At 41.5% G+C, this 18,173-nt stretch overlaps 1 protein-coding gene across 8 annotated transcripts in view; it reads left to right on the top strand.

Annotated features, from left to right (window-relative positions):
* zmat4 (zinc finger matrin-type 4) overlaps nt 1–18,173 on the top strand; it is a 221,977-nt gene that overhangs the window by 109,133 nt on the left and 94,671 nt on the right. For all 8 annotated transcript variants that reach the window (XM_062960821.1, XM_062960818.1, XM_062960817.1 and 5 more), the window contains one exon: nt 6,579–6,668. In XM_062960821.1, the coding sequence (XP_062816891.1) occupies nt 6,579–6,668 (90 nt within the window). The remainder of the gene's footprint in view (nt 1–6,578; nt 6,669–18,173) is intronic.

The raw sequence follows: 18,173 nt of genomic DNA on the forward strand, positions 1-18,173 counted from the left end.
GTGGCTATTTGACACCATTTATCCTCACTAATGTGTTTTTCCTTCCCCTCCCTGCTCTCTTACTTAGCGCACCCATATTTCTTGCCATTTAAAATGTGCGGTCACAGTGGCGCATACAAATTGAACTGCGTTTCCACTGAAGGAAGTTTTAAAAAGGGTAAGAATATCCTAATACGCTGTAATGTGGATTTAATTCTATCCCCCTCTGCCCCCAGATTGCTCATCTGTGATGTTGAATTCTAATAGTGTGGTGCAGTCGCTCTCGGAGACGCATGGATTTGGAACATATTGATTGAGGCTACGTGCAAATACGGCTGTGGATGCATGTGCAGTATGGTGTCTCTCCAGCAATGGCTAACAACAACAACAACAATAACAACAACAACAACCATGTCATCTTATTAATGTTTAGATTCTTAGGCCCCTTCTACACTGTCCTTATATCCCAGGTTATCTGCTTTGAACTGGATTATATGAGTCTCCACTGTCATATAATCTGGGATAAGAAGATAATCTGGGATCAGATCCCAGGTCAAAACATCAAGTTGAGAAACACTGCTCTAAGGGTTCCTCTATACTGCAGAGTTTGACACTATTTTAACTGCTATGAGCAATGCCATGGAATTCTGGGAGTTATAGTTTTACAAAGTCTTTAGCCCTCTCTGCCTTGTCAAACTAAAAACCTGCAATGCTATTGCATTGAACTATAGCAGTTGAAGTGGTGTCAATTTGCATTCACGATTGATGAGAATTTTCACAATTTTGGAGTTGTTTTGTTCAAAATACACACTCGATTGTTTTGCATAGAAAATAGCATTCGGAAGAAAAACTTTCTGCTCCGGAATATTATTTTCTGTACTTCAAAAGGAGTTTCCGATCCAGAGAATGTTGCTGAATGCACAAAACTATTGTACGTGAATTTTGTGCAAAATAAGACTCGAAATGTGAATTTTCTTACCGTCTCACAAAAGTACTCTCGCCTTCTTTAAGCACTTGATTGTTTTGCATAGAAATTAGCATTCTCTGCATTGGGAACAGAACTTTCTGCTCCGGAATATTATTTTCTGTACTGAAAATGGGGTTTCTGGTCCAGAGAATATTGCTGAATGCACAAAACTATCGTATGTGAATTTTGTGCAAAATAAGCTTCGAAATGCAAATTTTCTTACCGTCTCACAAAAGTACTCTCACCTTCTTTAAGCACTTGATTGTTTTGCATACAGTAGAGTCTCACTTATCCAGCTCACCAAACAAGGATTCCCCTAGGAATAATAATAATAATACAGTAGAGTCTCACTTATACAACACTCACTTATCCAATGTTCTGGATTATCCAACGCATTTTTGTAGTCAATGTTTTCAAAACATCGTAATATTTTGGTGCTAAATTCATAGATACAGTAATTACTACATAGCATTACTGCGTATTGAACTACGTTTTCTGTCAAATTTGTTGCATAACATGATGTTTTGGTGCTTAATTTGTAAAATCATAACCTAATTTGATGTTTAATAGGCTTTTCCTTAATCTCTCCTTATTATCCAACATATTCGCTTATCCAACATTCTGCTGGCCCGTTTATGTTGGATAAGTGAGACTCTACTGTAGCATTCTCTGCATCGGAAGCAAAACTTTCTGCTTCGGAATATTATTTTCTGTACTTCAAAAGGGATTTCCAGTCCAGAGAATGTTGCTGAATGCACAAAACTATCGTACATGAATTTTGTGCAGAATAAGACTCGAAATGCGAATTTTCTTACCGTCTCACTAACATAGTCTCGCCTTCTTTAAGCACGAAAGCAGGCAAAGAATTGCGCCGCTTGCTCTGAAGGATCTATTAACAAGCTCGATGAATGAATGTTCTGGGCGAGCATGATTTGATCCTGTATAATACCAGTCCCAGGCTAGCGGTCTAAAGCTCTACATGGCACCGGATCTGTATATTTGACTGTACAATGAGCGAGAGCTTAGACAGTGTGTGCCGTACAATTCAACACAGAGATGATTTACTTCCTCCAGGAATCTTGAAGATGTGCTCGGATTCTGGTTGCAGAGATGTACCCCTGCTTTGCAGGGATTTCCTGCTGGGTGAATAAATCAGGAGCGGATGACAAGCCGGAAGATGAGATGAGGCTGGGGACAGGGCTGCTAATACCTTTCACAAGTGGGGAGGAAGGGAAGGGGGGGGGGGCTCAAGGAGCAATTTTCTTTCTCCAGACACACTGTTCCCCCCCTCCATACGCGCCGCTATTAACCTGGTCTGCCGGGCTGAATTGACCAATCAATCATGATTTAATTTCGAAGCATACGGAGATTTACCTGGAAATGACTGTCCCCTGGGCTGAATAGGATTTAATTTCTAAGGCAGTATACATAGAATTGCATGAGTTGTTGGTTAATATGGGTATACAGTACAGTCTCGCATATCCAACCTTCGCTCATCCAATGTTCTGTATTATCCAACGCAGTCTGCCTTTTAGTAGTCAGTGTTTTCATAGTCAATCTTTTTAATACATTGCGATGTTTTGGTGCGAAATTCATAAATACTGTCATTGCGATGTTTTGGTGCTAAATTCATAAATACAGTCATTACTACATAACTTTACTGTTCTGTCGATTTGTTGCAAAACATGATGCTTTGGTGCTTAATTCGTAAAATCATAACGGATTTTTACGTTTAATAGGCTTTATTGTGCCAATGGGTGTTAATTATGTTACATATTGCTACTCTTGGACCCTAAGCTGAGTCTGGGAGAGGAGTGCCTCCCTATGACAGCTGATGTGTGCCAATGGGTGTTAATTGTGTGTGTGTGTGTGTATGTATGTGTATGTATGTGTATATATATATATATATATATATATACACTCTTGGACACCAATGGGTGTAAATTGTGTGTGTGTGTATGTATGTATATGTATGTATGTATGTGTGTGTGTGTGTGTGTGTGTATATATATATATATATATATATATATATATATATATATATATATACACATACACATACTCTTGGACCCTAAGCTGAGTGTGGAAGAGGAGAGCCTCCCTATGACAGCTGATGTGTGCCAATGGGTGTTAATTATGTATGTGTGTGTGTGTGTATATATATATATATATGTGTGTGTGTGTGTGTGTGTGTGTGTGTGTGTATATATATATATATATATATATATATATATATAGCTACTCTTGGACTCTAAGCTTATCTGGGAGAGGAGAGCCTCCCCATGACAGCTGATGTGCGCCAATGGGTGTTAATAATAATATTATTATTACTAGCAGTAGTGCTCTGGGGAAGACCCAGAATGCCCTCCGTGTGTGGCAATTTTCACCCCTCTAGCCCAAAACCTGGGGAGGGGCAGGAGTGAGCCTTGATGCACCTATACTGTTGAACGGATGCAGTTTGACACCACTTTAACTGCCATAGCTCAATGCTATGGGGCTGATGTCTGGTGAGCAACCAGCTCTTTTTGGTAGAGAAAGTTCAAGACCTTCTAAAACTACATCTCCCATGATCCCATAGCATTGAGCCGTGGCGATAAACATGGTGTCAAACTGCATTAATTAGATACACTCCTGGTTTCCAGAGTCATAGTCCAACGTCCAAAGCATCATGCTCATTCTCTATCTGAATTTAGCTGTCCATTTGGAATTCCTTCTGCTTTCAAGAGATGCTGAACCCTGTCTCAGTGTTGGTTTCAAAATTAATTTGCACTCGCTTCGGCTTTATAAGATCTCTGGAGAAAGGGACCATCGATCCATCTATTAACTGTTAGGAAAAAAAGTTAGAGGTTTCTTCAGCCAAGCTTCCCCCCGCCTTTTCTTTCACACCTGGAATTCCTGATGCTTTGGGCACAATGTTCTCCGCTGCGCCTGACGTTCACGCCATTTTTCACTCCCAGACGGCAGGCAGGGATTTGATTGAGCTCAGGTATTTGCAGCCCTTTCACCCTCCAATACTCCCGCTGGTTTTTTCAGTTATTACATTTCTATCCATCATCTTTGTTTGGAGTCTGTTGCCGTTGCTGCTGCAGTGCGCAGCTGAAGCCGCATGGGGCTTGCGCAGTGCTCCAAGCTCGGTCTAACAAGTTGCCTTCGTGGCAAAGAGCGGCAAAGAGGCATGGCTGAGACATTTTCTAACTATCGGCCTCTGGATTTTGCTGGGCTTTCGGTTTGCAGAATTTCATCTTTGAATGAGCCATGGGCTGGATTTTAAATTATATATTGTACTAGCTTTGCCCGGCCACGCGTTGCTGTGGCTTATGGGAATCCTTTGTTGGCCAGGTGGAATAGCAGTGAATAGCCTTGCAGTCTCAAAGCCTGGCCGTTTTCTGGAGTAGCTGGAGCTTTTTGTTGTATGAACGTAGGGGCATGGATGAGGGGTTGTGCTGCCAAGTTTAGTGTTTCTGGGATGTGTAGTTTTGTTGTTTTGTCCTAGGCCGAAATTTCATTACCCTTTTATATATATAGATTGGGTTTTTTTTAGTGTTGTTAGCTGCTTTGCGTCTCCCCAGAGAGAAAAAGCACAATAAGAAGAAGGTGAAGAAGAAGAGATGGCCATCTGTCAGGGGTGTTTTGATGGTGCTTTTCCTATATGGCAGAGAGTTGGTCTGGATGGTCCATGTGCTCTCCTCCAACTATGATTGTAATAATAATAGGTAAAAGTAAAGGTAAAGGTTTCCCCTGACGTTAAGTCCAGTCGTGACCGACTGGGGGTTGGTGCTCATCTCCATTTCTAAGCCGAAGAGCCGGCGTTTTCCATAGACATCTCCAGGTCATGTGGCCGGCATGACTGCATGGAGCACCGTTACCTTCCCGCTGGAGCAGTACCTATTGATCTACTCACATTGGCATGTTTTCGAACTGCTAGGTTGGCAGAAGCTGGGGCTAACAGTGGGTGCTCATTCCGCTCCTGGGAATGAACCTGGGACCTTAATAATAATAATAATAACAACAAGAACAACAACAACAATATAAGTACGTGCATCATCCGAAAATAATCACACAGTCCTAAACACTTGGGAAGTGTTCAACTTGTGATTCTGTGATACAAAATCCAGTATATATATCTCGTTTGCTGTGTTCTACTATGTCTTTGTGTCAATAATAATAATAATAATAATAATAATAATAATAATAATAATTCATATTACTACTACTAATAATAATAATAATAATGATTCATTGGAACTTATGCCTCAAGTACCACCTCCCAGCAGTAAAGAACTGGTGGGATCACAAAGCTGTAAAAGTATTGGAAAATGAACACGCAAAGATACTGTGGGACTTCCAAATCCAGACTGACAAAGTTCTGGAACACAACACACCAGACATCACAGTTGTGGAAAAGAAAAAGGTTTGGATCATTGATGTTGCCATCCCAGGTGACAGCTGCATTGACGAAAAACAACAGGAAAAACTCAGCCGCTATCAGGACCTCAAGATTGAACTTCAAAGACTCTGGCAGAAACCAGTGCAGGTGGTCCCGGTGGTGATGGGCACACTGGGTGCCGTGCCAAAAGATCTCAGCCGGCATTTGGAAACAATAGACATTGACAAAATCACGATCTTCCAACTGCAAAAGGCCACCCGACTGGGATCTGCACGCATCATCCGAAAATACATCACACAGTCCTAGACACTTGGGAAGTGTTCGACTTGTGATTTTGTGATACGAAATCCAGCATATCTATCTTGTTTGCTGTGTCATAATAAAATAACAACAACAACAACAACAACAACAACAATATAATAAGTACAGTAGAGTCTCACTTATCCAAGCTAAACGGGTCGGCAGAACGTTGGATAAGTGAATATGTTGGATAATAAGGAGGGATTAAGGAAAAGCCTATTAAACATCAAATTATGTTATGATTTTACAAATTAAGCACCAAATAATCATGTTATACAACAAATTTGACAGAAAAGGTAGTTCAATACGCAGGAATGTTATGTTGTAATTACTGTATTTACGAATTTAGCACCAAAATATCCTGATATATTGAAAACATTGACTACAAAAATGGCTTGGATAATCCAGAAGCTTGGATAAGCGAGGCTTGGATAAGTGAGACTCTACTGTACGTGCGTCATCCGAAAATAATCACACAGTCCTAAACACTTGGGAAGTGTTCAACTTGTGATTCTGTGATACAAAATCCAGTATATATATCTCGTTTGCTGTGTTATACTATGTCTTTGTGTCAATAATAATAATAATAATAATAATAATAATAATAATAATAATAATAATGATAATAATTTTGAGGATTAATGTAGCTTGACACCACTTTAACTCCCATGACTCAATGCTGGAGACTTCTCAGGTTTGTAGTTTGGTGAGTTACCGACACTCGTTGGCAGAGAAGGGTAAAGACCGTGTCAAACTACAACTCCCATAGTGTTGAATCATGCCAGTTCAAGGGTTATCAAACTGCATTCATTCGACACTGTAGACACACCTTAAGTCTAACCAGTGAGGAAAATATGTATGGACAAATTGACTTGTTTTCCCATTTCTCTGCCATCTGAGAAGGTTTGCTGTCTGGAACAAATGTGTCTTGATTTTCCTCTGCAGAGTCGGAAACATGCGAGCAAAGTGCGGCTTTACTACATGCTCCATCCGTTAGACGGAGGCTGTCCAGCAAAGAAGCTGCGGTCAGAAAATGTGAGTTTTGGCATTACATCTCTTATTTATTTATTTACAGCATTTATATTCCGCCCTTCTCACCTCGAAGGGGACTCAGGGCAGATCACATTGCACACATAAAGGCAAACATTCAATGCCATAACATAGAACAGAGACAGAGACAAGACGCAGGCACGGGCGGGCCTCAAACCCATGACCTCTTGGTCAGAGTGATTTGTTGCAGCTGGCTGCTAACCAGCCTGCGCCACAGCCCGGCCTTAATGTTTGCCAAATAGGATTGTAGGACCAGAGTACTCAGACTTCATCAAAAAACATATCCCCAAGAGATCTCATTATGTATATACGGATACGGGTATGTTAAAATTGTTGGGAGTTCAATCCCACACTGCCCAAGTCTCCAGTCCTCATTGAGAAACTCTCAAAGAGGTGTTCTACCTAGGAATCTTAATTTGAAAACAGGAATGTAAGCTATATATATGTTTGTGTATTTGAATGATGCGCAGCAAGCAACTGTGGTAGGCAATTAAGGCATAATGCAGATTTTTTTCCCAATTGGCCTGAACTGGGCTAGATGACCTTTGTGGTCCCTTACCAAACTATGGGTGTATTTACACTATTGAGTGAATGCAGTTTGACACCACTTTAACCTCCATGCCTCATAGCTATGGAATCATGGTGTTGGAGACTAGCCCGGAAGGAGAGTAAAGGAGAGAATTCTAGGAGAGCAATAAAACAAGCCTTTTATTGTTGTCACAGCTGATGATAAGGCAAAACAGCCGTAGGCACCCACTTCAGTGGATCCGTACCATGCAAATGGCCGTCGCAACATGTGCATAGCAAACAAAGAATTTATATCTCGGCTTATCTAAAATTGACCAATGGCTGAGGGTCTTCCTCGCCTTCCACACCTACTTGGTACAAGTGATACCAATGACCTAACTTGCTTACTCTGAACTTTCTTCTCCCTTTGGAACTTCCTGGAGAAAGGCACCAGCTCACAGGAAGGAAGGGGCATATGCACAGGCAAAGCTACATAGGCAATAGTTTACTATTTTTCTGGCTTATTTATTTATTTATTTACAGCATTTATATTCCGCCCTTCTCACCCCGAAGGGGACTCAGGGTGGATCACATTACACATATAGGCAAACATTCAATGCCTTTTAACATAGAACAAAGACAAGACAAACATAGGCTCCGAGCAGGCCTCGAACTCATGACCTCCTGGTCAGAGTGATTCATTGCAGCTGGTTGCAGCTGGCTTGCTCTCCAGCCTGCGCCACAGCCCGGTCCCTACATTGGGAGTTATAGTTTGGCACCTGCACTCTTTGGCAGAAAGACTAAAGACATTGTAAAACTACAACTCCCACAGTTTCATGGCATTGAGCCACGGTAGTTCAAGCGATATGGAACTGCATTCATTCTACAGTGTAGATGCACCCGAACATTCCATAATGAGTGTTTTCATTGAACATCGCTCAAGGAAAAAATGGAAGCTCCCCAATATTTCTGACTTCTTCAGCACCACCTTTGATCATTTTTACTCCTCGTAAAGCTTTGGAAGCAAATCCATTCCATTGAGTGTTCCTAGCAAGCCTTTCTTCCACCCACTCTTTCCCCGGATTGCTGGAGGGCCGTGTTTGCGAGGAGCACTTGCAGCCCTGCAGCCTTTCATGCTCCGGCGCCTCCCGTGCTCCTCTCATTCTGAGCCCATCGAATGAACCGCTCCAGTTCGTTCTGCCGGCTGTACAAGATGGGCTTTGAAGTTTCCGAACGTTCCTTGAAAAAGAGGCTCTGTGAATTAGCAGCGCGTCTAGACATGAATATGAAATCGGAGGAAGCCAGGCGGCCGCGGCGTTACGGAAGAAGATTGCAGCACAATGAAATTTTAATGAAGCGATTTGGGGCTGGAAATGCTTTTCAGGCATCAAGGGGAGGTTTTGACAAAATGGGGTTGTGTCAGGATGATAGGATTCATCCGTGGCGCGCCATGTGGCAAGTCAACAAACGCCAATGGCCTTGGGCTGATTCAAAGGCTGGCTTTTGCATTTAGCCCAAGAAAAGAGATCTTGGCTGTATCCTCCAACTGTCCTGGTTTGGAAAGGACAGCTCTGATTGAGCCTCTGTCATCCCATCTTTTCAGCCTCTCCTAAAATGTCCCGGTTTCTCTGTGCTCCTCCCACTTTCCTCCTTTGTCCTCATCTTACTTTAATTGCTGCAGAGCAATATGAAGAATCTTTATAACTCTCTGAGAAGTAGTATTAGCAGCACTGTAGAATTAAAGTAGCTTGTCACCACTTTAACTGTGATAGAATCTTAGAAGATGCAGTTTGGCAGAGGAGGCTAAACATCTCATAAAACTACAACTTCCATGATTCCATAGCATGGACCCATTGCAATTAAAGTGGTGTCAAGTGGCATTAATTCAATGTTAAGTTGGGCTCGGACTGTGGCGCAGGCTGGAGAGCAGCTGCAGTGAATCACTGCAATGAATCACTCTGACCAGGAGGTCATGAGTTCGAGGCCCGCTCGGAGCCTATGTTTGTCTTGTCTTTGTTCTATGTTAAAAGGCATTGAATGTTTGCCTATATGTGTAATGTGATCCGCCCTGAGTCCCCTTCGGGGTGAGAAGGGCAGAATATAAATGCTGTAAATAATAAATAAATAAATAATAATCCACTGCTAGATAGGATTGCATTAGCTGTAGCCCCATTGTGTAAAAACTGGTTGAAAATACAGTTCTAATTGACATGTGGTCATGTTAAGTAGATGGTGGTGTGGAACTTGAGGACATGCCAAGAAGCTGAGTCATGACCATGTGACAGGCATGACAAAGGCTGCATCATGCACTTCTTATCCAAGTTGATGACAAGAAGCAATGGGTATAAAAGACGGCAGCAAGCATGTATTTATTTATTTATTACAGTATTTATATTCTGCCCTTCTCACCCCGAAGGGGACTCAGGGCGGATCACATTGTACACATATAAGGCAAACATTCAATGCCATATAACATAGAACAGAGGCAGAGACAGACGAAGAGGCAATTTAAACCTTCTCCAGTTTCCAGCTTCCTGAGGGTATGCTTGATTCTGGCCACAGGGAGAGCAGCTGCTTCATCATCCACTGTGATGGCAACTTCCTCATTCCAACGGCGGCTGGATGATTTTTATGGTGTTGTAAATTAACCTCCCCACATATAAGTGGTACCTAAATTTCCTACTTGATAGATGCAACTATCTTTTGGGTTGCTTAGCAAGGAGAGGGTGCTCACCCTGACAGGGGCTGACCTCAAACTCATGACCTCTTGGTCAGAGTGATTTATTATAGCTGGCTGCTAACCAGCCTGTTCCATGATTCTCTTGATTCTCACCCTAAATCCACTGTGAATCTCTGTCATGAGTATATTTCTGGATATGCCATTGACCTATAGGAGATCAGGGGATCCTGATATGTCTATATATAGCTGTGTGTAAAGCAGTGTGTCAAGATTAAAACTGAGTCAAAATGTTTTCCTAAACAGCGAGTGATACAAGGTCAGGCTGCGCAGTAAAAACTCTGCTGACAACTGATAAGGAGTTTGCTATGTTTGGTTTGATTTTTAAAGATTGCCTCTGTGACAGTCAGTCTGGTGCACAGCCTATTTAGGGAGGATGTGATTGTTAAGGAGAAAACTATAAATCATGCACAGTGCTTATGCAACACACTCATGATATCTATGCTCAATTGGACCTAGCAAGTATAGGTAGGTCTTCTGCCACAAAGTTTTTAGCCTCCCACAAAATGAATATTCATTTAGAACACTGTTTGACTATTCCAGTTCCGTTGCCCTTAAGAAGAATATATACCAGGGCCAGGTTTGAACAACTCAGTATTATGATGCAAACTGGTCGCTACTGTAACATCCCAAGAAATGAGAGATTTTGTGTCTGGGGAGAACAAATAGTGGAAGATATCAAACATTTTTTGATTGACTGCCCAGCATATGCCAAACTTCGACACAGTTATTTTCATCCATTACTATCTAATTTTAAGTCCCCCAACAGAAATGACCTTCTGACAGTCCTCTTGCAAGGACAAGAAAGATCCACCATAATCAGAATAAGCCTTTTTATCCTGAAAGCTATCAAGAAAAGAGCACATTTCCTGAAAGAAGAATCAGGAAAATAAGATTTTGTCGGCAAAGAGATGGTCAGCTGCCTGTCCTCCCATCCTTTTTGCCTTGTTTTTATTTATGTTGCACTTTGAAATGGTCATATGACTGGTCAAACAAATAAACTATTATTATTATTATTATTATTATTATTATTATTATTATTATTATTATTAATCATGCACACTGTTGCACTTCAGGCCTGGAAACACCTATGACCACTGCACCACACAAGGGTCCAGGAATATAATAAGCAAACAGTTTGCTGTAAAAACATATAAAAAGCATATAAAAATAAAAAATAAGAAAGGAAGATATATAATCCAAAAAGGTTTAGCAAAAGGTGAGAACCAAACAATTTTTTTTTCGTGTCGGGAACAACTTGAGTTGTTTCTGGAGTGAGAGAATTGGCCGTCTGCAAGGACGTTGCCCAGGGGACGCCCGGATGTTTTGATGTTTTTACCATCCTTGTGGGAGGTTTCTCTCCTGTCCCTGCATGGAGCTGGAGCTGATAGAGGGAGCTCATCCGCACTCTCCCCGGGTGGGATTCGAACCTGGCAGCTTTCAGGTCAGCAAACCCAACCTTCAAGTCACGAGGCTTTTATCCCCTAGGCCACCGGAGGATCATAGAAACAATCATAGAATTGTTTGAATTCTATGATTCAAACAATTGAATCATAGAATCATAGAGTCGGAAGAGACCTTATGGGCCATCCAGTCCAACTCCCTGCCGAGAAGCAGGAAATAATCCAAATGTCTCATAAAATTCCAAAAGTGACAAAGTCCAGGAACTGTCAGAAATCACAGATCCAACATAAGTCCACCATCAGGATGATATAACTAGTAAGAGTTGAACAGAAGTACATGAACAAGAACATAGCAAACTTCCAGGATATATTAAATCCAAAATCAAAGTTTGACGGGAACCAGAGACAAGAGAACTCAGGCTTAGCTTCTCACTCTAACACAGCGTTGCCTGAACTGACCTTAAAGTAAACATTGTTGTTTAATAGACACCCATAAAAGCATCCCATTTCCCGTGAATTTCTTTCACAACTTTTCTGAACAACACACTCCATTTTTGGCTCTGATTTGTAAACAAAGACTTTTCTTGATCTCCGTAGCTGCAGGTGGGTTCCCATGGGATCCCTCCTTATCACTCAGCTCTTCACTCACTTCCTTATCTGCTGCTGCTACTTTTGACTCCCCTGAATGCCCTTGAGCCCTGCACTTTCTGAGCCGGTTTTCACACAGAGGGAACCATCATTTCCCAGACTTCAGAGCCCATCACTTTGTGCCACAGAAAAATTCACAACCCTCTCTGAATCATCCAGAGGAAAGTTCACAATCCTCTTTAAATCATCAGTTAAACCATCAGCCTCTGCTGACTGATCCACAACACACCCATCCTGCCATTTCCTACATTCTACAGTGTAGATGTACCCATAGCCTGGATATTGGGTATCACCTTCTTTACAATGATACGGTGCTACCAAGATCAGTTTTGAAACAAGGAATGTGGAGTGTGATTGTCGGCACTGAAGCGCTAATAGAAACTAGAAAGGTGTCTTTAGCAACTCTTATTAATATGTGTAGCTAGTAAACCAACACCAGAAAATACTTCTGCCAGGCAAGCCAATTAAACCCAGTGGCAACTTGGTGGCTAAAAATAGCTGGACATTTTGCACAGACATGCTCTGCTGCTAATGAAGTCTCGTCAGCCATCAGATTGGTTTATTTTGGAGACATAACCCTTTGGGTTAGAAACGCTCTTCTCTCTGGACATTGGTTCCTTGGAAGTCAGTGCTAGAGGGTGCTGTTGGGGTTGTGCATGAATGAGATAAGCATAGGGAAGCAGATTGTATATTTTATTGACCATACATTGCAGTAATATTTATTTGCAATACATTCCTTATGATGAAATGAAGAGGAATGCCAGATGGAGCTCACCATAAATTAAGGTGAAGGTTTGAGCTCTCCCAAGATGATCTGAGTAAAACGGAACCACCAAGACTCCCGTGTAGTCCAGGAAATAGCAAATTTGGAATGAAGTTTAAAACAAAACCATACAAGGCCAACTATTTGATTTACAGTCTCTGTAATAGCTATTTGGCTCTACAATTATTTTGATCGAGTTTGTCATTACTGGTGGCTCAGTAACGACAAAGGTCTTCATTTACAAATCATAGCCAACAATAGATTGGGAAAGTTGTGAAAGAAATTCACGGGAAACAAAATGCTTTCATGGGTGTCTATTAAGCAACAAGTTGTTTACCTCAAGGTCAGCTCAGGCAACGCTGCATTAGAGTGAGAAGCTAAGCCTGAGTTCTCTTGTTCCTGGTTCAAGTCAAGCTTTGATTTTGAATTTAATATATTCTGGAAGTTTTCTATGTTCCTGTTCATGTTCAAGTCTTATGCTGTATCTGTGATTCCTGGCTGTTCCTTGACTTTGTCACCTTTGGAACTTTCTGAGACATTTGGATTATTGTTTGGTTCTCATTTTTAGCTAAACCATTTTGGATTATATATCTTTCTTTCTTATTCCTGATTTTATATCTTTTTAATATGTTTTTTACAATGAACTATCTGCTTATATTCTGGGATTCTTGTGTGGTGCAGTGGTCATCGGGGATTCCAGGCCTGGAGTGTAACAGAAAAATTAATTTCAGTGGAGAAATATCGATTTTAATGGAGAATTATTAACTTCTGCACAGAAATTCCCCTTTTTCTGTGCAGGAAATGTAGGAATTGGGGATTTATTTTGCTTAAAATGTGTACATGATTGATTGCATTAAAAAAAAGATTTTCAGTGTAGAAATATGCATTGGAATACAACAAGAAGAAGAAGAAGAAGAAGAAGAAGAAGAAGAAGAAGAAGAAGAAGAAGAGGAAGAAGAGGAAGGAGACAGAAGGCCTGATCCTTGCAGCCCAGGAGCAAGCCATCAGAACAAATGCAATTCAGGCCAAGATCGAAAAATCAGCTGATGACTCAAAATGCAGACTGTGCAAGGAAGCTGATGAAACCATTGATCATCTCCTCAGCTGCTGTAAGAAAATTGCACAGACAGACTACAAACAGAGGCACAACTACGTGGCCCAAATGATTCATTGGAACTTATGCCTCAAGTACCACCTCCCAGCAGCAAAGAACTGGTGGGATCACAAATCTGCAAAAGTATTGGAAAATGAGCACACAAAGATACTGTGGGACTTCCGAATCTAGACTGACAAAGTTCTGGAACACAACACACCAGACATCACAGTTGTGGAAAAGAAAAAGGTTTGGATCATTGATGTTGCCATTCCAGGTGACAGTCGCATTGACGAAAAACAACAGGAAAAACTCAGCCGCTATCAGGACCTCAAGACTGAACTTCAAAGACTCTGGCAGAAACCAGTGCAGGTGCTCCCGGTGGTGATCGGCACATTGGGTGACGTGCCAAAAGATCTCAGCCGGCATTTGGAAACAATAGACATTGACAAAATCACGATCTGCCAGTTGCAAAAGGCCACCCTACTGGGATCTGCACGCATCATCTGAAAATACATCACACAGTCCTAGACACTTGGGAAGTGTTCGACTTGTGATTTTGTGATACGAAATCCAGCATATCTATCTTGTTTGCTGTGTCATAATAATAATAATAATAATAATAATAATAATAATAATAATAATAATAATAATAATAAATAATGGGATCTGCGCGCATCATCCGAAAATACATCACACAGTCCTAGACACTTGGGAAGTGTTCGACCTGTGATTTTGTGATACGAAATCCAGCATATCTGTCTTGTTTGCTGTGTCATAAAATAATAATAATAATAATAATAATAATAATAATAATAATAATAATAATAATAATAATACTTAATTTTTCTATCCCGCCACCATCATTGTAGGGACTCGGGGTGGCTAACATGGGGGCACAGCCCAAAACAGAGACAAAGTATAAACAGTTTAAAACACATGGCCAAAATTAAGAGCAAAGATACAACGGTCAAATAAAAAGATTGGTTAAAAACATTGCATATAATAAGACATGAATAACCAAGCAAATGAAGTAATAATACAATGAGATCCTGGTAACTATAAAACCCACACCTGCGGTTTCACTTATCCACATTCAGCGGGAAAAGGTCTCTCTAGCAATTTGGTAGTTCTTCCAATGTGTTTGTATGATATGCTTCACATAGAAATGACTAGAGTGTTGTGCTGGAGGACTAGCAAATTCAGTCCCAAAATCAAGGGATGAAATCCAGGGATGCATGTCCAAATAAATGTCCAAGAGCCAAGCGGTCAGGGGGCCTAAGCAGATGCTTCTGACAGTTTCAATTCCTCACACATCCAGCTTTTTGAAATCTCACATTCCTTTCCCTTCTATTTATAGAGAGATCTGTAAATCTTGACAAGTCCTTTTTTAAATAATGAACTGAAAAGCAAACCTCATCTATCCTTAGTTCCTGTAATTGTTCAAACGAGATGCTAATGAGAAGTGTGTGTTCCATATAATTAACTCATTTTCTCTTCCTTGAAGAAAATGGGATTTTTTTTGGAGATACATAGATTGGGAATCAGACTTGCATATTAACTTGCAAGTTTATCTTACAATGACCTATCGAGGCCTGTTAAATGCAAGGCAGGCAGATGAGCACAATTGCGGGCAAGCTATTTTCACCATTTCTTTGCAAAAGAAAAAACCATACTAAACCTTTTGTTTGCTTTGACCCAGAGTCCAATTAAAAAGTCAGACCTTACTCTTCCTATCAGCATGATCCAGCCATTCTACTGGTATGTTGATAATAGGATACCAGTGTGGTTCCAAACTATATTTTCTAGTGCATTGTCTCCTTCAAGAGACATTTTCCTATTCAATGGTTGCATTACTCTCGTCTTCCTGGCCCAGTTTTCTTTTTCAACTTGGACTAATATTAAACTATTATTCATCATGCTCCATCTTTGGGGGGGGGGGGGTTCTTTCAATGCGAGGGGAAGACTGCAAAGTTTTGTGTCTGTACTATAATTGATCCAGGGCTATTCAACTTCTTTATCAATTACTTGAAGAACAGAACTGAAAATCACATTTTCAGATTGGAAGGGATAGCTAATGCCTCGGAGAACAGACCAGAATAAAAAAAACTTCACAGATCAGGAATCTGAACCAAAGCTAACAAAATGGAAAAAGCGTAAGGGAAATGATGATTCTTTCTGTAAGAAAACTGGCTCGGAAAGTGCGGGGCCTCAGGGGCATTCAGGGGGGTTAGAAGTAGCAACAGCAGATAAGGAATCGAGTAAAGAGCTGAGTGATAAGGAAGGTTCCCATGGGAACCCACCTGTAGCGACGGAGATCAACAAAAGTCTTTGTTTACAAATGAGAGCTGAAAATAGATTGCGTCAATCTGAGAGAATATATGGGAAAGTTGTGAAAGAATTTCACAGAAAATGAAATGATTTCATGGGTGTCTATTAAACAATAAGTTGTTTACCTTAAGGTCAGTTCAGGCAATGTTGCATTAGAGTGAGAAGCTAAGTCTGAGTTCTCTTTTTCCTGGTTCAAGTCAAGCTTTGGTTTTGGATTTAATAGATCCTGGAAGTTTTCTATGTTCCTGTTCATGTACAACAGAGCAATGGATTCAAATAGCAGGAAAAGAGATTCCACTTAAACATGAGGAACAACTTCCTGATGAAAAGAGCTGTTCAACAGTGGAATGTGCTACCTTGGAATGTGGGGAAGTGGCCACCCCTGGAGGTCATCCAGGAACTGGCGATCCCTTGTAGTTCAAGGATGATGGTCTTCCAGCTGTGGGGTCCTGTGGGTGGGTTCTTAGGTGGCTGGAGAGACCTATTCTGGATCCGCATGTTCTCCCGCAGTGAGGACATTGGTTTCCAGGTGGAAGGCGGTCCTGGTCAGGGTTGGCTTGACGGGCCTTCCCCTTGGCACGTTTCTCCCTTAAGCCCTCCATTCGTGCTTCTTCGAACTCTGCAGCACTGCTGGTCACAACTGACCTCCAATTAGAGCGCTCAAGGGCCAGGGCTTCCCAGTTCTCAGTCTCTATGCCACAGTTTTTAAGGTTGGCTTTAAGCCCATCTTTCTTCACTTCACTTCACTTTATTTCTTAATTAGTCGCTCTCCACCAGGGTGCTCCGAGCGACTTACAATTTAAAATATCATTCCACAATATAAAAACATTCAACATAAAAACATTCAACAGTGACTATTTGGCAAATTAGATCTGATTTACTTAAATGCACAACCAAACAGCCAAGTCTTGAGCGCTTTTCCAAAAGGTCGCAACTCCGACATTGCTCTAATATATGGAGGCAGTGAGTCCCACAGAATTGGAGCATAAGTCGAAAAGGCTCTACGCCTTGTAGCTTCCAGGCGTACCTCCCTAGGGCCCAGTATGTATAGGAGATTTTCCTGGGAGGATCGAGGTAACCACTGATGAATAAAAGGAATGAGGCAGCCCCTAAGATATAATGGTCCTTGGCCATTTTGAGCTTTAAATGTCAGGATCAGTATCTTGTAAGAGATCCAATGTTCTATTGGTAGCCAATGCAGTTGTTTCAGAATCGGTGTAATATGGGATCTTATAGATGATCCCACTAGCAGCCTGGCCACCGCATTTTGGACCATTCGGATCTTCTGGGTTTTTGTCTTCGGAAGGCCGGCGTATAAGGCGTTACAATAATCCAGCCTAGTGGTGACTGTTGCATGGATTACCGTTGCCAATGCTTCTGTCGAAAGGTAGGATGCCAATTTCCTTGCCTGGCGAAGATGAGAAAAGGCCTGCTTACTTATGGCAGTGATCTGGGCCTCCATTGTCAGCGATGAGTCCAACACAACCCCAAGGCTTTTCACAGTAGCAGACGGAACCAGAACTTCCCCATCGAGATCAGGCAGTGACTGGATTAACTCTGGTGGCTGGCCAGGCCAGAATATCTCAGTTTTTGAGGGATTCACTTTTAGTCTCACTCGCAGCCAACTCATCACTGCTTCCAAACACAGCTTAAAGTTCTCAGGAATCGTGGTTGTCCCAGGTTCGAGACGCAAGAGTAGCTGGGTATCATCTGCATACTGGTAGCACTCTAGGCCAAAGCTCCGCACTAGTCCAGCAAGTGGTCGGACGTAGATGTTAAATAACAGGGGCGAAAGGATAGCACCCTGGGGAACTCCACAGCAAAGGCAGGAGCTCTCAGAGCTTTGGCCTGACCACTCCACCCTCTGTCTCTGGTCCTGGAGAAATGAATTGAACCATTTAAGAGCTAAACCTTTTACACCAGACATAGCCAATCGATGGATTAGCAAGTCATGGTCCATCTCTTTTCCTGCCCACCAACATTACGTTTCCTGTTCTTGAGTTCAAAC

This window comes from Anolis carolinensis, unplaced genomic scaffold (genome assembly GCF_035594765.1).
Source record: "Anolis carolinensis isolate JA03-04 unplaced genomic scaffold, rAnoCar3.1.pri scaffold_8, whole genome shotgun sequence".
Taxonomy (NCBI): domain Eukaryota; kingdom Metazoa; phylum Chordata; class Lepidosauria; order Squamata; family Dactyloidae; genus Anolis; species Anolis carolinensis.